Raw genomic sequence first — 20,145 nt, 5'->3', positions numbered from 1 at the left:
AAAGCTATTTCCAGCAAACAGCTTCAACCATGTTTGCTGGAACTCATGTTTACTCACTATGTTTACTTGTCGGGAAAACACCATAATATGTCTCCTTTAAGGGCGAGTGTCGCTGTGGTGTGTGCATGTGTGTTCTAACCTGTGCGTGTGTCGATGGCGGAGCCGTTTAAAACATAACGCCTTACCTCAGCGAGTGTGTCACTGGCTTTGTCTTGACATGCGACGTGTGTGCGTGTGTGTGCGCGCATGTGTGTGCTTCCGTGTATGTGTCGCTGCCTTTGTCTTGATGTGCGGTGCGTGTGCGTGTGTGTGCGTTTCCGTGTATGTTCGTGCGCATGTGCGTGTGTGTGCGGTGTGTGTATGTGGTGTGTAAGTGCGTGCGTGTGGTGTATGCATGCGTTTGCGCGTGCTGTGTTGTGTGTGTGTGAGCTGCAGGCTGCTTGGCACATGCGCACATGACCAACTTGAGTAACTGGTGCGACAGGCCTGCTATTATAGTAGTAAGATAGCTTGGCCTCTTAAGTATAAACATTGTGTGTCTAAGAGCGGTACTATGCAATATGTTAAAATGACCAAATGAGGAAATAATGGTGTGTTTCTGAATCCTCGGACGCCAGCCTTCCGAGTTACAATTTTGACGTAATTTCCGGTCTCGGAGCATTTATAGCGTTCCTGTTCGTCTTTGTCATTGTGATATTAAATTGGCTAGTCATTGTTTATTGTTAGCTACATTAGCCTCTTTAGCAAACCAGCCCGAAAACGAACAACACAACTTTACATTGTATTGTGTAACATAATTCACACATTCATACCAACAGGCCACATATGTCCTTGGCGACTAGAGAGGCTTCTTTCCCATCCTAGGGAAGCGTCCAGCCCATACAAGAAGCCATTCATGCATGTACCAATTCTAGAGATACGAGCGGCCCAGGTGTTCGAGAGACCCAGAAGCTCAAGGCCACAAAAACAAGTGAAATTCCCGCACATAGCCACAAAACAAGTTGCAATGCCAACACATAGCCACAAGAGAGCAGCATAGAGACACACACGGGTATCCAGGAGGCAGGAGTTCAGCACCATGCTTAGCCAATCAGAGCACATAACTGAGTCCACGTCTGCCCAGTATTAAAGTCCCAACTCATAGCCCAGGGGGCCAGAACGCGCCAGGTAACGCATCTATCAGATGCCCTACTAAGTGTATCTCCACGCGTGCGTAATACAATTCCTCTCCTTTTGCTTCATAGAGACTAGATTAAACCTTTACCAAATAAAGTGAGTTAAAGCGATCCTGACTCGGCAGACTTTTTCCAAAAAGAACACAGCAATTGCACGCACAGCAAGATCGTGCAATGCATAAATTGGTTACAAGAATAAAGTAGCAATTGTAGCAAGTGTGTAAGAGCATTTAAAGTTGACATTAAAATGACCGACGTGGTACAAATCCAAAGAAAATAAATCCCTTCACATTTTTATTGAGTGTCATCACTGCTCTCGTTCTACTCTCAGAATTCCGAGAGATTACGACAAAAAGGGGGCTTGCCTCCGAGAAATGCCGCAAGAAAGCTGGGAGATTTCCGACTTCCGACTCGAAAGGCTGGCGTCCGAGGATTCAGGAACACACCATAAGATACAGTTTAACCTTTCTAAACTAAAATTATCAACCGTTAACTATTAGCCTTACCCAGTAACACTAGGTCAATGAGATTAAAACATTGAAAATGCTAGCATAAGCAAAGAAAGCATCCTCGATATTATGTTCCCCTTTCATCTGTCGTGTTGGGTAAGTTAGTTATTTTAAGAAAGTTAGTTATATTATATAACTTATCTATCACTAACCCCTGCCAAACAAGCAGCCTCTTCTGACTTGAAACATCATCTCTGGATTTTGGAGGACCAAGACATTTGTTTATGCGGCCCATCTGGCCGAACTACGAACCGAAGAAGCATGTGGTCTGCAGCGCTAAGAGGAATCAGAGGGACCTTGAACAATACGTGTTAAAGCAGGGGTTCCCAACCTTTTTGTTGTAAGGACCGGTAGTCAATTTTAATGCATCATTTTAAGATGCATCATTTTTAAACAAAGGATGTGGCTGTTTTTGATGGTGGTTTATGTATAACAATTAACGCAACAGCAATGAAATGCCCGAGTCTAAGGTTCCCTTCAATAATACAATAATATAAAAAAGTACTATTTATAAGAGAAACACGAGAAAAGTCGCCTGAGTCTTCAATGAACACAAAAGTAGTGTACAGACACAGTGCATTTACATTGCTTAATTTCCAGTGGTTTTGTTAAATATTAATCGATTTTATGTCTATGTGTTGGATGAAATAACATGATTCGTATATCCTAAGTTACAAAATAGGACAAAATTAAAATAAAAAAAATCAGGAAATAATTCAAGGCTCGGTACCAACTGAGTGGCTCCGGTCTGGGGAACGGGGGTTAGAAATCGCAGCGTTTGAGTTTTAGGAAAGAGGGGGGCGTGTTATCCCCATGGTTACGAGCCAGGCCAGTGAAGCCTGACCATCACTCTGACGCGGACAATAAATAAATCTTGGCTCAGACGGAGCTTCACCATTCATACACACCGTGGAGGTGTAATATAATAGTGTTTCAGGGAGAATGGCCAAAACATAGGATTTAATTTAATGTTTTCTCTAAATTGGACTTTATTCAGTAAAGGTGATAAAATGCCATAGATTTCTATGTGTACGATAAGACAATTTCCCATGTTTAAAACCAAACAAAACCATGAACAGTGTTTTTTGGTTCAATGGCTGCTGAAACAGGAACTGTTATAAACTGAATTTATTCAGCAGAATCTTTAACATAACAGCCCCATCTAGTGGTGGAGCAAAACCTGAAACAAAAAACAAATGAACTAGCTCAGCTCAGGGACAAGAAGGACAAATATTACTTTGTTATTTACATCCATAGTAGTTTAATAATCTTCACCAGGTAAACTTCATACAGAACAGGGACAAAGAGAAGCACGGTTTCACTGGTGTTATGTACAGGAGGAAGATACCGCCAAACCTCTCTCTCTCTCTCTCTCTCTCTCTCTCTCTCTCTCTCTCTCTCTCTCTCTCTCTCTCTCTCTCTCTCTCTCTCTCTAACAAACACCCAACTGGAGAATGTTAGTCAAAGTTAGCCAAAACTGATTCAACATGTTTGTCACAAAAACCTTCACCTGACAACTGCCAACAACCTCCAATGGGGAATGACACACTGGCCTAATGTCAGTGTCCAAGCACCCTGCACACCTTCCTGTCCTGGAAGTCTGGCAGAGAGCTGATTGGGCGCCAGCAGACCTGCTACTTATCCCCATGTCCTGACATCACCTGGCAGTACAGTCACCTGACAGGATGATCACATGACATGCGATGGTGTTGCAGCTTATAATTGCTTCCTGCGCTAATCACAAATTGAATAAATATGTTCGATAACTTCTTATTTCTGTGAGAAATACGAAATACAGTATCAGTATTTCAACCAAGAAGATATGATGCAATGTGCCAAAATAATGACAAATAAATAGGACTGTAACAAAAAATACATTATGGTTATGTAACATTTCTCATAAGTTTTCATTAAGGCGTGAATATACATTTTCCAGTTTAAAATTGTGTTATTCGGACTGAAACATATAATATAATAATTAATAACATTTACCTAAGTATGTGAGCGGTGTCAGTTCAGTTTTCAACAAAGGCCACAATTCTGTTGCTCTACATTTTATGTGTTCTTTATACCTTTACCTTTGATGCAAATAAACATTTCAATAAACCGATATTCTGTCAAAGCTTTAACAGAATATTTAGGCCAACGTGACTTAAACAGCTGTCAGCAGTTCTGTGTCAAGCAGTCTAAGGCATAGACCATGACCAGATCCACGACCCCTTAATAGAGGACCTTTGAACTAATCCTCTTTGATCTAACAAAAATCAAAAGATGAATTGCAGACAAATGTCATAGGATACTATTCCTTTTCCTTTCCGTTTTCAAAAACCAAATGAAGTCTGATTGGAGGATGTGCTGTTTTTCTTTCCTGGAGAAAAGATTGACTTGCGACACTCCTCACAGTGCACAGATAATCAACATCACAAACATATGGCCATCCATATATATAAAGTCTTTAAATCTGTGAACCATTTTCCTAACAAAATAACCATAAAAGCTGTCTATGCAGAAAGGAGAGCTTGTCTATCAGCAGATAGCCCAAGGGTGGGCGTGGACCGCTAGGTACATGTTGAGCTACAGGGAGCACAGAGGAGTGCAGCTTGGACTAACTGTGATCACTATCACCCGTGGCTAGCAGGACAACTTTCTGTCACAAAAGCCCAAAACATGGATATTATGTACAGTTTCAGTTTTAGTTTGTACACGTTTTAGTTTGCAATGGTGCTCGGGCATACTTCCTAACAGGGCAGTGTAGGCATGCATATAAGATATACTGTATATGAATGTAAGCTTAGAGCAAAGGTTAAGGGTATGCTTGTGTCTACATGCTTGCACTGCATGTCTCTGTACATCTTCATGTTTTTATTGTTTTTTGAGTGGATGTTTAGCAATCAGACCGACCATCTAACAATCATTAACTCTGCCAGATCTAACTGGAAAATGCAGTTTTGTCTCAGGTAGTTATGTGAGAAGGGTGCCCTCTGTCTCCAGTGTTGTTTGCCTTTGTTTCCCGGCTGCTCAGGAGGTTGTGGTTCAGAGCCGGTCCTCCTTGTGTTCCAGGGTGATGTAGACGATGGGCACGAGGCCCTGGCTCCCGCCCAGGGAGCACAGCAGCCAGTCAGCGCTGGCCTTGTTCAGCACCTTCAGTCTGTCCCCTTTGTGGAAGCTCAGATGGCCTGGTTCAGAGGCTATGTGGTGACACAACGCCTGCACCTCACTGTGGACAAGAGGTCAAGGAAATGAGTCTTAATCTTTATGCATGCAAAACATGCTTGGATATGATTAGCAATAGTTATTATAGCAAATCCATTTATTTTTAATGGAGAGCGGACATGTGGGTGCCACAAGCAGCAAGTACTGGACAGTAGTTACCCTACATTGTCGCTGTTGTCCCACAACAATCGCAATCAAACAAAGAAGCCATAGTAGGAGCGGCAAATCAAAAACACAAAAGCCCACCTGGAATTTGACACCTGGAATGTGACACCTGGAATGAGACACCTGGAATGGGACCATATAAACCTCCAGGAAACTTTTCAAATTATCACAGAGAGCCCGCGTTACATTACTAAAGGTTGTGCAAGGGGCCCACTCTCATTTTTGGTCTCACTTCACAAAGACGTTTATAAATTCTCCCATTTTCGGCCTGTAGCTTGGCTTTTAGAAAGTTTTCTGCGATTTGTTATTGCTCAGCTGTGAGGGACCTAACCGCATTGTTGGATTTAGTTTTCTATTACATCTTCAAATTTCCCAAATGTTCCCATTTATCCATGTTTTTTCACATACAAGTTAAATTTGTGCACCCTAATCTAGCAGGCTGCTATTAACCCAAGTAATGCTACAGACTTCACAAGAAAAAGCTATGGTAATGATGTCAAATTACCCTAAGAGTAAATATCTAACAACTCCACCACCACTCTACCATGCAACCATGCACCTTGTTATATTTACTCACCATGAAGATGGCTGGGTGCTTGCAGAAGTTGGATTCAAGTCTTTGCTCTGACTGGGTAAGATTGGAGACCCTTTCTTTCCTGTTCCTGAACCAAGGGTCTGGGTCATAAGGTCGAGAACCGAGCGATCGAGGCCAAGCCAGCCGGATGGTGGCCTTGAAGGGTCAGATCAGAGCAAACATTACTAAACATGCAAATTAGTTGATTGTTTATTATTACATAATAATGACTGTGTTCTACAACATTAACTAAATTTGATGTGGAAAGACATTGCCATTTTGACAGCACAAGTGAAGTCAAATTGTTACTATGATAGTATACTTTACTTATATGGTATAATATAATACTATACCAATACAATAAGTCTACTATCATAATAATATAACTTTCTAACTTTCATTCTAAGAATGATACAGAGTCTCATCTGACTTATTTATTAATAATAAGCCTTTCCATCATGAACTCCGGAAAATCAGGTCTGAAGATAATCGTGAGTTGCCCTTCCAGACTTGCAACGCACAACAGGAGATAAGCCATATCAGGCGTGTTCACACATATTGGAGATTCTTAATATACCTAAGGCGAGCGGTGGCACCTGGTTAGAGCATGTAGGAGGAAGGACGTAAGGGTTCTGTTTACAACACGTCAAAGATGGCGGGTAAGGTTTCACACTCTGTAATACTGACTCTTTTTGCAGTGATATCAATACTGCATTTATTAAGACCGGAAATCTGAGAGAAGTTGGAACGAAAAAGACCGGTTAGAAGAGAAAAGCACGAAGCAGCTACACTCAGTCATATGATAGAAACGGCAGCAACACGCCCAATCGCTCATTGGGGATTCTCTCTCTGACTTTCTGAATCTCCAGACTTTAGACTAGGGACCTGGTAGATTTAAATCCTGAGGGGTGGATTCTGACATCTTTGTTCAAACATATAGCCCCACCGGGGATACAGAGGAGTTCAGTCTTTCAGTGCATGTGTGAAAGGTCTATTAGATATTGCTACAATATGAGTCTAATGAGACTAATAGCTGTTTTACGCTTGACGTGTTATTCTGCATGGGCTTCTTGAGAATGCTTTTTATCTGCCCACATCCACCATTAACTGCAGTGTGAAGGGCCTCGTTCAGCAAGTACTTGTGTTCTACCGAGTTGAAGGCCTGAATACCACCTTTCAACACTCACCTGCTCTTCCTGGCCCTCTGTTGGGCTCCCTCCTTCCTAGAAGGTGAGCCGAGTGTCGAACCAAACAACCTGCCCCAGAGGGGGCTTTCTGCTGGGACGGCTGTGCCCGGGGCCTCGGCCCCAGGCCCAGCAGCCTCAGGGCCAGCGGTCTCCTTCTCCTGGCTGAGGACAGACTCTGGAGGGCTTCCCATCCATGAAGGTCTGGAACGCGCTTCTGCGATGGGAGCCTTCAGGCTTCTTCTGCCCACGTGTTCTTCTGCTTCCTGCTTTGACTCCGCCCCTTCAACGACACCTTCTCTGGTTGGCGGGGGCTGCCTTCTCTCCGATGACCTCCTCCTCTTTTCACTTTTGATGAACTTTGACCCCTCAGCTGATGGGTCGATGTAGACCTGGGAGGACTGCATCAGTTGGTACCACCAGCCCGCTTGGCGGTCAAGATCCCTATCTCTCTCTTTGACTCGCTTTCTTTGTCCATCCTCTGCATGGCTCTCTTCCCCTACACCTTTCATCCTCTGGCCACTCATCCCTCTCTCGGGCCACAGATCAGCTATCACTCGGGTTGACAGTAGATTGCCTTCAACCGTGGTCTTTCTGCTGACAATGGCTGTTGACAGCACAACGTTGTTCCCTCCATCTCTACTTCCACCTGTCCCGTCCATCCTCGGCCCCGTTCCTTCTCTTCTTAGCCCCGCCCTCTCCTTCTTGGCCTCTCCGCCCTCCTTCAGTGATTGGGTCACAGCAGTGCCCCATCCTCTCATGAGCTGGAAAGTGGAGCGTGATGATTGGTCGACAGAGCAGAGCTGCAGCTTGCGGAGGAGGTGCTCTTGATCTTTCTGGAGGAGGTGGGACTCAAACAGTACGTCCAGGTCGAAGGGCAGGAGAGAGAGAGGCTGCAGCAGCAGCAGCAGCTCTTCAAACAGCGCCCGACACGGCCCCTGAGACAGGGGCAGGAAACCCCACTGTTCGTAGTGAGCAGCTACTATATCTGAGGAGAAAAAAACACTGAGGAATTACTACTGCAACCAAACTACCATAACCAAACTACTGTTAACTGTTAACTACTGTAAACAAACTCCTGTAAATCAAACTATCATACCAATCTACAATAATCCAACTACTGTCAAAGAACTACCATAACCAAACTATAATGAACGACTACCGTAAAGAAACTACTTTTACAAACTCCTGTCAACAAACGACTTTACTAAAACGAACAGAAAACAAATAACTGTAAACAAACTACTGTAATAAAAAGTAAAGTGGGATCTGACCTTCGTGTGTATAGACATGATTGAACCAGAATTCCAAAGATCTCAAGCTGAAAGATAAACACATCAGGACATAAGCGTAAACCAACATGGGTATTTCAACATAAATAACGCAGGTTGCAGTTTCAGCATTTAAAGGAAACCAAACACCTTTGTCTGAGGCAGTGAAATCATATATAATCTAAATGTAAAAAGAACTTTATACTACTAGACTTTATAATATAGCTCCTACAGATGGTGATGAATAGTTGTAATGTTGTCTTAGAGGTTAGATGTGGTCAACCAAACATTAATGGCTCCTGGACCAACATCTCCATAGAGCACTGTTTGAAGAGCACTGAGGAGCATGCAGGTGCCTGGAGGAACTCACTTGAGCAAGCCGAAGATGAAGGCATTCAGCCTCATGTGATGGCTGGTGAGTTCAGAGAACTGGCTGACCTTGGAGAACAGAGCGTAGAGCAGCCGTGTGGAAGGGCCTGCACAACAAACGGATGATGTTTTTATTTGATCAAAAGCACACATTTGTCATTCAGGAACAGGGTTAATTGCATTTTAGAAATCCTCCTGAAAGCGCTGCATTTATACAGCGCTTCTCAAACCAGTGCCCACTCAAAGCGCTTTACAATATTGACTAACATTCACCCATTCATATACACATTCACACACCGACGGAGGATTCAACCACGCAAGGCGACAGCCAGCTTGTCAGGAGCAGACAGGGTCTTGCTCAGCGACACCTTGACACTCAGCTAGGAGGAGCCGGGGATTGAAGCAGCAACCTTCAGGCTACCGGCCAGCCTGCTCTACCTCCTGAACCACGCACCCCTCTGGATGCCTCCATGGAGAACATTTGGGTTCAAACTTTGAACCTTTCGACAACTAGACTATCCTGCCCCCCATGGTATGTTAACCATGAGCAATGTAGCTGTGGAGGGTGACTCAAAACCTCTGAATTATCTGACAGATCTGGTGAATTGTACTTTTAGACGAACGGCAGCAGATATAAAGCATAGGTTCTGTTATATCACTGTTGGCATAGAAACTGACATTACACAACGTGATTGGCACACCACTTACACATGCTTTCATACAGCTAACACAGTGCTAACACACAGCTAACACATGCTTTCATACAGCTAACACAGTGCTAACACACAGCTAACACACAGCTAGCACATGTTTTCATACAGCTAACTCAGTGCTATCACACAGCTAAAACATGCTCACACACAGCTGACACAGTGCTAACACACAGCTAACAGACAGTTAACACATGCTTTCACACAGCTAACAGTGCTAACACACAGCTAACTCATGCTCACGCACAGCTAACACAGTTCTCACACAGTGCTAACACACAGCTAACAGACAGCTAACACATGCTTTCATACAGCAAACACAGTGCTAACACAATACCAACACACAGCTAACATACAGTTAACAAATGCTTTCATACAGCTAACACAGTGCTAACACACAGCTAACACATTCTTTCATACAGCTAACACAGTGCTAACACATGCTTACACACAGCTAGCACATGCTCATTCACAGCTCAGGCAGCACTAACACGGTCCTCACCCAGCTGTGTTGAGGCCTCCACCAGGCTCCAGGGCTGGCACCGCCGCTGGCCAACGATCAGGTCCAACAGGTGGGCCTTCAGCCCATCCTGAAGCACCTCCCGCAGGGCTGGACACAGGTACTTGAGGATCAGGTGGCCCACGTTAGGACTCACCCAGCTGTTCCCCAACTTTGCCTGGGAATGATAAAATGTAATTTTCTATTCCCAGAAAGGTAGTGAAAAGAGTTTTATTATCCCAGATGCGGAATGGTGATGATGTAGTCATGTAGAGTGTATGGGCTAAACGGACGACATTCTCCTCCTCTGACGCTGGCAGCTGGCTCTTATGAACATGCTCTGCTCTACCATTCTGGCTTAATGAACAACATGACTATGTCACACCGAGCAAGAACACCCTGCATCCGACTGGCATAATGTTGGAGTTTATGATGAAAAATTAACCATTTTATTTGTGACCAAATTCTGATTATTTATTTCATGCTATCGCATAAAGTTACACCTTTACCTACAGGGTGACCAGGGTTTAAGGTATCATGTACGGCTTTAACTACAGGGGGACCAGTGTTTAAGGTATCATGTACACCTTTAGCTACAGGGGGACCAGTGTTTTAGTTGGGGCCAATAACAACACAGGTTTAACACTACTTTCATCTCCTGTAATTAAATGTATTCATATATGTATTTTACAAAAATGCATATTGTTGACCATAACATTATCTTATATCATATGACATAATGTTATGCTACCTTTACGTCCGGGTCTCTGCTGGTTCCAAAATGGGCCACTATCAGATCCACTGCTGTGTTCACTGCCTTGACCAGCCCTGAGAGAGATGGACAGATAGGTACTGCTTATAGATTGACAGCTAGGTACTGCTGAGAGAAATATACATATAGGATACTGCTGAGAGATAGACAGCTAGGATGCTACTGGGAGAGCCAAATAGACACTGCTGAGAGAGATCGAAAGATAGGGACTGCTGAGAGAGATAGACAGATAGAGATTACTGAGAGGGATAGACAGATATGATACTGATGAGAAATAGACAGTTAAGATGCTACTGAGGCAGATAGACAGATAGAGACTGCTAAGAGAGATAGACAGATAGGGACTGCTGAGGGAGATAGACAGATAGGATATTGCTGAGAGATAGACAGCTAAGATGCTACTGATATATATATATATATATATATATATATATATATATATATATATATATAGAGAGAGAGAGAGAGAGAGAGAGAGAGAGAGAGAGAGAGAGAGAGAGAGAGAGAGAGAGAGAGAGAGAGAGAGAGAGAGAGAGAAATATAGACTACTGAGAGAGAGAGAGTGACAGATGGGATACTGCTGAGACATGGACAGGTAGCATAGTACAGAGAGTTATAGTCAGATACTGTGGAGAGAGATGGACAGAAAGATACTGATTAGACAGTTGAAGGAGACCGTCAGATGGAGAGGGACAGATAGATACCGATCACCAGGTGTTCTTCAGTTATGCTACAGGTGGACTAAACACACAGGGCGCCCACCCGGTACCTTTTTTGTGCGGCAGGTCGACGGAGGGCTTGGAGGAGGGGGGTTCCGGGGAGAGGCAGAACTCCTCTGGGGGCTTCTCTGTCAGGGAGAAGTAGTCCAGGAGCAGCTCACTGTAGGAATGACCCCCTACTCACAAACACACACACACATACGCACGCACGCACGCACGCACGCACACACACACACGCACACACGCACACACGCACACACACACACACACGTTATGAATGTCTTATGTCTATATTAAACAACCCTTTATAAAATGTTTATTGTGTATTAAACCCTTGAAAGAAGCACCATGATGTCGGGGGGCGTGGCTAGAGGGGGCGTGGTCAGAGGGGGCTGATGGGAAATCAAAGACGTTGCGTCTGAAGCTGCGTGGCGCCTTCCCCCCGGAGGCGGAGTCTGGGGATCTTTCCACCCCCAGCGGGTTTCTACGGCGATACTCCCGCCACTTTAGGGCCTGGGGGGACAGGTGATGTGCTGGAGGGGGGCAGGTGATGAGGAGTGGGTGAGGGGGTATGGGTGGGGGGGTCGGGTGGGGATGGGCGGTTCAGGACGGGGTGTGGTTTAGGGGATTCGGGGGTAGGGGGGTATGGTTGTGGTAACGGTAGGAGGATGGTAGGTATAGACGGTAGTGGGTTTAGGGTTAGGGTGATGTAGGGTGATGTAGGGTGGTGGTGGGTTTGGGGGTAGGGTGATGTAGGGTGATGTAGGGTGGTGGTGGGTTTAGGGGTAGGGTGATGTAGGGTGATGTAGGGTGATGTAGGGTGGTGGTGGGTTTGGGGGTAGGGTGATGTAGGGTGATGTAGGGTGATGTAGGGTGATGTAGGGTGGTGGTGGGTTTAGGGGTAGGGTGATGTAGAGTGATGTAGGGTGATGTAGGGTGGTGGTGGGTTTGGGGGTAGGGTGATGTAGGGTGGTGGTGGGTTTAGGGGTAGGGTGATGTAGGGTGGTGGTGGGTTTGGGGGTAGGGTGATGTAGGGTGATGTAGGTTTGGGGGTAGGGTGATGTAGGGTGATGTAGGTTTGGGGGTAGGGTGATGTAGGGTGATGTAGGATGATGTAGGGTGGTGGTGGGTTTGGGGGTAGGGTGATGTAGGGTGATGTAGGGTGGTGGTGGGTTTAGGGGTAGGGTGATGTAGGGTGATGGTAGGTTTGGGGTAGGGTGATGTAGGGTGATGTAGGGTGATGTAGGTTTGGGGGTAGGGTGATGTAGGGTGATGTAGGTTTGGGGGTAGGGTGATGTAGGGTGATGGTGGGTTTGGGGGTAGGGTGATGTAGGGTGATGTAGGTTTGGGGGTAGGGTGATGTAGGGTGATGGTAGGTTTGGGGTAGGGTGATGTAGGGTGATGTAGGGTGATGGTGGGTTTGGGGGTAGGGTGATGTAGGGTGATGGTAGGTTTGGGGTAGGGTGATGTAGGGTGATGTAGGTTTGGGGGTAGGGTGATGTAGGGTGATGGTAGGTTTGGGGTAGGGTGATGCAGGTCGTGGGTAGGAGGGGGTTAGAGTGAGGTAATGGAGGTATAAAAAATAGTATAAATATACATTTAATCGTGATTAGAGTAATGAATGGAGAGAGAAAAGACAAGAAATTAAGTGTAAGATTATTAATTCATTGAAATAGCCTTTTCGACTTGTTACTTTGTCAATTTGACACCTCTGTGGTTTAACCATGGTTCATTGTGTTGTTTATTGTAATTCATTCATTATATGCCTAATATAAAATGTAAATTTTTTTACAATAAGGTAACATGGGGTGCAACTATTCAACTGCATATAAAATGTATTATACATATTTTTTAACAAGAATAAGTAACATCATGTCCCAAAAACACTGTAGAGATCAGCTAAGCCCTGTATACTAAGATCTGAATATCTCAAACCTCTGTATCACATCTTAACCATCCGGTGACCTTGTTTACACAAAGGCGTTTTGAATCTCTCTTGAAATCGCAAATTGTAATCGCAATTCAGATCGCAATTCACAGAGGGAGAATTTTTCTGTCTCAACAGACGGTGACGTACAAAAGATGCAGATGACCGCTGTCGAAAAGACCTTCAGAGGGATGAACATTGTGGCGTAGAGCCAGTCACGTGCTTAGCTTTGATAGCCCCTGTCGTCACCCAATGTCGTATGCAAATGAATGTGAGACATTGCCATGCTGGGCATCTTTTTCTTACAATTGTACAAGTCTTAGCCAAAGCTGTGTAAACTGGTACTCAATGGTCGGCAAGCCTTACCCTTTCTCGGAGATTGCAAAAACCATGAATTTTGTAAAATTCAGGAAACCAGAAAACCAAGCGAAAACTTCTCCCATTACTCTATACAGTTGATATTCATAAATGGACGTAGCATCAAGATATCCTCAAGTGAAAACAGGCCCCCAAATTATCCACAGAAACTGCAATGTAGCAATTTACAGCCCAGACTCATGCAGTCAACTCAACAATTTAGTTATTACATGAAATTCACATTAGCCATTCATGATAAAGGCCTGTTACAGCCCTCTGTTACAACAACAGAACAAACAACAAATGGAACACGAATAGGTCTAAATGAACAGCCATCACCAAGGCGATGTCTTACCGTTGTAAGGTCGGCATCCAGAGCCCTTGGTTCCATCTGGTGGTCTGCTGGAGTCCATGCCGACCAGGGAGCCCAGCGAGCCCAGCACGTCCCTTGGCATGCTGGGAGCTGCTCCATGGTAACAGTGGCCTTGAACAGGTGACAGCGTGGGGGGAATGGACTCAGCGTTCTGTCCCAGTAGATCAGGGGGAGGGGCTTGTCTGAAGGGGTCTGAGGGCAGGCTGTGGAGGGGTCCCAGGCCTGGAGACAGCAAACAGGACCGATTGCATGCCGACTGGGGGCTGGGCGTGCAAGTAGAGCATGTCCCAGAACTGACCGCCCCCTGGTGGCGGACGGGGGAATAGCTTCCCAGAGGAGAGGGTCTAATAGACCCAGGTGGGGGGCCCCCAGCGGGCCCCTGCCGGCTGCCCTGGTGCCCAAGCATGCCCTCAGAGGAGTTTTCACTCCCCTCCCCTCCCAGGGTCCCAGCGGGGCCCCGGGTCTGCGCCCCAGAGGCCCCCACCCCGGACCCCATGCCGGCAAGCAGGGGACGCAGGGGCTTGGGCTGGGGGGGTCTGGCCCCCAGTGGGTGCTGGAAAGAGAAGGGCTGGATGGGGAGGGTGGTGGGGCGCTGGTCCTTGGAGTAGCGCACCATCTCCATAGAGCCATCCTTAGAGATGCACAGACTGCCTGGAAGAGGACAGAAACAGGGAATGTATGAATGCATTATTTTCTGGTCGTAACCAAAGGGTAGGGGCAGAAGCTTCAGCTCATACCAAGTCCCCCCTTCTCACATTTTGAAAAGTAACAAACAAATGTCATGCATCCAGTGTGCTTGCATATGCAGTACATGCATACACTTACCTACTTATATACATACAGTGAGTGAACAGAAAGATAGATAAGGAGTTAGAGAAACTGGTGTCTGACTCTCTTGAGTGAGCTTCCCGCGTTTATTTATTGAGGAGTCACAGGGGGGGACCAAGAACCAGCCAAGGGAGGCCCATGGGATAGCAGACCATTCTATCAGAAATAAATGCATGTATGTGTAGATATTTGGATATATGCAAATAGAGCAAATACCTTGCGACTCAAAATAACATTTTTTAGTGCCAATACACCATAGACGTGGGACGTTGACAGCGCTCTGATCCAATGGAATTAGGCATCGTCAGATTGAAAATACACCACCCAAATGCCATCGGAGGGGGCATTAATAAATAGGCACTCCTATTTCACAGGGCGGTGCCGGTCCGTGCCCCTCCCCTTTATACCCGCCCCTGGTGTGAGGTGAGGTCCAGGGCATTACACAAGCAGTTTATCCCGTTCAGGCGCACTAATGGAGGTATCAAGTTACTGGCGCAAGATAAACAAGACAACCCCCACTTCTATCGCATCGCTCTCTTCCCAACGCTCAACACAGTGCCTGAGTGACTTGTCAAGGCGGGGTGGATGGACTGCATTTCTAACACACTTTTCTAACCAGTGGTCACTCAAAGCGCTTTACATTATTGCCTAACATTCACCCAGTCAGCCAGCTCGTCGGGTGACTGGTGTTTCGCTCAGGAACACCTCGACACTCAGCTAGGAGGAGCCGGGGATCGAAATAGCAACCTTGGGTACCAGCCAGCCCGCTCTACCTCCTGAGCCACATCCCGCCCTAGTGTGGCTGTGGGGGATTCGTACCTTGAGCATGGGCCTCCATACCACTGAGCAGGCACGGCTCCAGGCTGCCCATGCTGCAGCAGCCCGCCAGGGGCGACGGGCCAGGGTTCCCCCCCTGGGTGTGTGGCTCTGGCTGGGGGAAGGCGTCCAGGGAGGCGTAGGGGCACCCGGAGAACAATGCCTCGCCCCCCTTCAGGGTCGGGGAGCTCGCCCCTCCCCCGCTCCTCCTCTTGCTGCGGGCGATCTCGGCGAAGGAGGTGACGCGGGGCGGTGGGGAGAGGAGCTGGGCCGCCGTGTCGCTCAGGCGGACCGGGCAGCTGAGCATGCGCTCCAGAGAGCCCAGCCGGGCGGGCGGGACCTGGCCCAGGTTACGGTCGTAGCTGCGGGAGCGGGGGCGGGGGCCTCCTGCGCAGGAAGCGTTCCCGTTGACGCTGTTGACGTACAGCTGGCCTTGAATCGCCGCGGCGACACGGTCCTCTGGTGGCCAGGTTGGATCGTCCTCATTCTTCTCTTCGTCTTCATTTGGCTGAGCACAAAAACACAGTGTTAGTTCATGGGATTATTAAAAAAAGATTATTAAAAAAAGTATATAATTATCTAATATATAGATTAAGAAATATTATATTTCACCAAAGGATGAGGACAGTTATCTCGTCTCTGCGAGTTTTGCAACAGAACACCGCTGATTGGTCGAGAAGGGAACGAAGGTAGCACTTTGTTTTCAACAGCCAAACAAGAGAGTAAAATGAATGCACCCAGCGAAATCAAAGCTTATTCTCAGCTGGTTCAACATTTTTTTCACGTGCACTTTTTGGAAAGGAGAGTGAGTTGGAAAAGACAGGGAATAACATGCAGCATAGGATGGCAGGTGGAAATCATCTGGGCCACTATGAGGCGTTTTGCCTCTGTGATAAGCGTAACAGTTGGTTGAGCCACCATTTGAACATATATTCAGTGAACCCGGTCTCGTTATTCTGTGTCCGGATTTGCTCGCAGGTATGTGTGGGGGCATCTCGGCGAAGATCTGCGTGATGCAAACGTTTTGTACGTAGAACTGTGAATCCAGCCTAACTCACCCCTAAGGAGGCTGTAGTGGTGTCCTCTCCTGGTCTGAACAGGTAGTATTCTCTGGGGTGATTGGGCGTCGGACTCCCCTTGCTGGGCTCCTCGGAGCAGCTGGTGGCCGAGGAGCCCACCGGACTCGGCGACGACTGGGAAGACAGGTCGCAGGTCACCAGCTTGTAGTAGTTCTGGGTGGCCACCACCAGCCGCGCCTGGCTCTGCAGACAGGAAGTGAGGTCGCCGGACGACCCTGAATGCAGAGGGTGGTAGGAGTTGCAGTTGGCGTCGAGGTCATGCCCCTCCTGGGTGGAGGAGGAGCGGGTGGAGGACTTGGCGGGGTGGGGCTCCTGCACTGCAGGGAATGGCTGGCCGAGGAGAGCGTTCTGCTGGTGCGACGGGAGGGGTTCGTTAGGGGAGGTGTGGAGGTCCAAGTAGAACGCCCCAACGGTCGGGTTCCTCTGACTCCCTGGGGAGAGGGAGGGGTCTCGGGAGTAGTTGAGGTTGGTGGGTTTGCTCATCTTGTTGTAAATGGCGCTGAAGTTGACCAGCACCCCGTCAGAGCTGTTGCAGGACGAGTCGCTGCCGTAGCCTTGCTGGCCCCCCTCAGAGAAGGGCTCGGGGAAGGAATGCAGGAAGTGTTCCTGGTAGTCGTGGGAGTTACAGGAGGACACCGTCTTGCTGCTCCGCCCACACCCCATGTGTTGGTCCTCATCCTCCTCATCCTCTTCGGCCCAGTCCTGCTCCACACAGTCCATGGACATGTTGGAGCCACTGCTGCCGTGACGCCGTTGGCCGGCCAATCCCAAAAGCCGGAGGTCGTCCAAGTGATTGGAAAGCTCAGAGGCCACGCCCCTGAGAGACTCCTGACTCTCCTCCCCGACAGACCCCCACTTCTTTCCCAGGGCGCCGCGCAAAGCAAAAGGCCCCGAGCCAAGGTCCAAGTCGTGCAGGCGGAAAGGAACAACCTCTTCCTCGAGAGTGGAGCTGGGTCGGCCGTGGAGGTGGAAAGAGGAGTCCTCCAGGTAGCCGTATAGGTTGTCTCCATCCTCATCCTCCTCCTCGTCCTCCTCACAGTGATCTGTGTTGAGCAGGAAAGGGTTGTGGCGAAGAGGGTTTCTGTTGCAGGTCTTGGCTCTGGGGAGAGTGTGAGCGATCACGAGGTGGTCCTGGGAGTGGGTCGAGGAGTCTCCCCTCCGTTCGTCTCCAGCCTCCCTCGCCCGCCCCCCGGAGGAGGTGTGAACGAGGCTGCCGTACAGCAGCCCATCCTTCTGGAGGATGTCTGTCTCGGGAAGGGAGGTGGTCCGGCTGAGGCCTAGGTTCTCTGAGGAACTGAAAGGGTTGCTCCTCTTCAGCGATCCCCCAGACCCTGCCTGCCGGCTGCCGGAGACCTGGCAGTGCACCAGGGGGATGTGGTGCACGATGAGGGTCTCACCAGACAGCTTGGGGGACCGGTCCATGATTGAGACTTTGGCCAACAAGCTGGACTCTACAGACCCCCTGGTGTGAATGAAAGGGAGGGGTTACGCTGGTGGCTGGATGGGGGGAGGGTCTTCTACGCTTATCTCCAATGGGCTAGAGAGGAAGGGCATCTCTGGATTTGGAAGGCGAGGTGGTAGAAGACAACATCACGGTCGTAGCGGGGCATCTAAGGAGTGGGAGGAACATGGGTTAAAGAACTTCGTTGTGAATAAACCACTAAACTAGCAGTTTTGAATGTTTCGTTTTGCGCATTATGTCTTGTCACTCTTTTCATTGTTAATGTATGTGGGCTCAGGACTGTTCAAACCCTTTCACTGTTGCATGTTCTTCGTCATGGTTTTTGCTTTAGTCAATTATATTCCAACTCTGTTGAGCTACAATGCAGAATTTAAATTTAGGTTGTAAATGGTAACATTTGGCCAAATTGAAACCATCAACATGAAACGAAGCAGTAGGATCGTTGGTTCTGTTTAATTGAGCTTTGTTGAGGACTTGCCAGTCATAGCTATAACTGAAATTACATAAAAATCGAATTAAATCCAGTCAAACCCCCGAAACGTCTTCACACGCTGACAAGAGCAGCTGACTGCTTAAAATGCTCTTTAAAGCTATGATCTCATTCTGTCACACACACAGGCATGCAAACACACATAAGGTATGCTCCCTCACACACACACATGCACGCACGCGCACACACACCCACACACACACACACACCCACACCAACACACCCACACCCACACACAGACACACACACACACACACACACACACACACACACACACACACACACACACACACACACACACACAAACACACTGCCTGACAGTCATATGGAGAAGTTACATAACAGATATTCCAGAGGCTGATATAATATTATATTATGAAATAAACACTACATCATGATGTTATTAGTGGTAACACATGAGTACATGTACACATTGCCACTTTACTACGCATACCATAGGGATATGGTAGAGACAGTAGGGCTAGGATAGACAGTGTAGGGCTATGGAGACTTCAGTGATAGGATAGAGACAGTAGGGCCATGATAGACAGTTGGGCTATGATAGAGGCATAAGGGCTTTGATAGAGACAGTTGGGCTATAGAGACAGTAGGACTAGAGACAGTAGGGCTAGGATCGACAGTAGGGCTATAGAGACAGTAGGACTAGAGACAGTAGGACTAGAGACAGTACGGCTGGGATAGACAGTAGGCTAGGATAGACAGTTGGGCTATAGAGACGGTATAGCAATGGTAGGTGGTTGTTCGCGGGCCGATACCGACACCAAATAAGGATGCATAAAGTAAGCAAGCATAATAGCGGTGATGATTAACGATAATTAGGCCTTTGCGAAGTGGCCCAAATACAGATTCATTCCATTCCGACTGCATGAACATAAATATAAACGAACCCGTACGAATGAAACGATGAAGCCTTCAGAAGACGCGCATAGCAACGCATCTCCCTGCTTACAGCCCTGGGGAGTCTATCATAATAATAGGCTACTATTGTATCATATTAGGATTAGGCGTGAGGTCGTTTTTTGTGTTGTTGTTAGAGGTTGCCTTATGCATCGTATACGTCATTCTGCAGGCTGCGATGCGGTGTTGGAAAAGCGATCTCATTTACTAGACCTAGTCCAATAATACTCACCTCTTAGCGTCTCTTGTCGATTATATTCCGAAATAAATGCCGATTCGATCTGATCTGATGCCAAAATGTCAACAACAAAGACCAGAGTCGTCTGTACTAGTCCCGCCCCAGGCCGCTATGTGCACCGGCAGTGCGTCTGCATGGACATCTGTTATGGAGCCGTCTGCAGGACAAACAACACCCAGGGAGGGCCCTGCGTCACTGGGGCAGCCTGACGTCGTTGCTCGGCCCGTTAGTCGAGTCTCTTCACTCTTCTTACTGACTGTTAGTTTTAATAAAATAAGGTTAATATTTCACAACAGCAACGATCCTATTCCTAAAGACTGAATAATCAGACGACTGCACGTTCTGATGGGCAATTCAACAGACAGGCCAACTCAGAATGAGTGTGAATCACAATAGATAAATAGACTAACTGAGGTCTTTGGATCACATATATAACCACCCCTTGTAATTGTCAACAGCGCATGATGACCTAAAACGTGGGGGAAAACACTAGCTGG

The 20,145-nt window shown here is 47.3% G+C and overlaps 1 protein-coding gene across 1 annotated transcript; it reads right to left on the bottom strand.

Annotated features, from left to right (window-relative positions):
* Positions 1-3,052: 3,052 nt before the first annotated feature.
* On the bottom strand, positions 3,053-19,772 carry rusc2 (RUN and SH3 domain containing 2). The gene is made up of 12 exons (XM_079733077.1): positions 19,643-19,772; positions 16,520-18,150; positions 15,465-15,969; positions 13,800-14,468; positions 11,211-11,336; positions 10,421-10,497; positions 9,673-9,847; positions 8,462-8,567; positions 8,095-8,141; positions 6,824-7,808; positions 5,640-5,792; positions 3,053-4,901 (listed from the first exon to the last, which is right to left on the bottom strand). The coding sequence occupies exons 2-12, from the start codon at positions 17,960-17,962 to the stop codon at positions 4,718-4,720; spliced, it is 4,470 nt and encodes a 1,489-aa protein (XP_079589203.1). The 5' UTR covers positions 17,963-18,150; positions 19,643-19,772; the 3' UTR covers positions 3,053-4,717.
* Positions 19,773-20,145: the final 373 nt, after the last annotated feature.

The sequence above is a fragment of the Pollachius pollachius genome (assembly GCF_949987615.1).
Source record: "Pollachius pollachius genome assembly, chromosome: 1".
NCBI classification, from domain to species: Eukaryota; Metazoa; Chordata; class Actinopteri; order Gadiformes; family Gadidae; genus Pollachius; species Pollachius pollachius.
This window is presented reverse-complemented; position numbering and strand designations above follow the sequence as displayed.

Coding starts and splice junctions, on each gene's coding strand:
- rusc2 (XM_079733077.1), bottom strand. CDS start 17,962: ATGGACCGGTCCCCCAAGCTGTCTGGTGAGACCCTCATCGTGCACCAC. Junction 15,970..16,519: donor CCACTACAGCCTCCTTAGGG/GTGAGTTAGGCT, acceptor TTTTGTGCTCAG/CCAAATGAAGACGAAGAGAA. Junction 14,469..15,464: donor TATGGAGGCCCATGCTCAAG/GTACGAATCCCC, acceptor GTCCTCTTCCAG/GCAGTCTGTGCATCTCTAAG.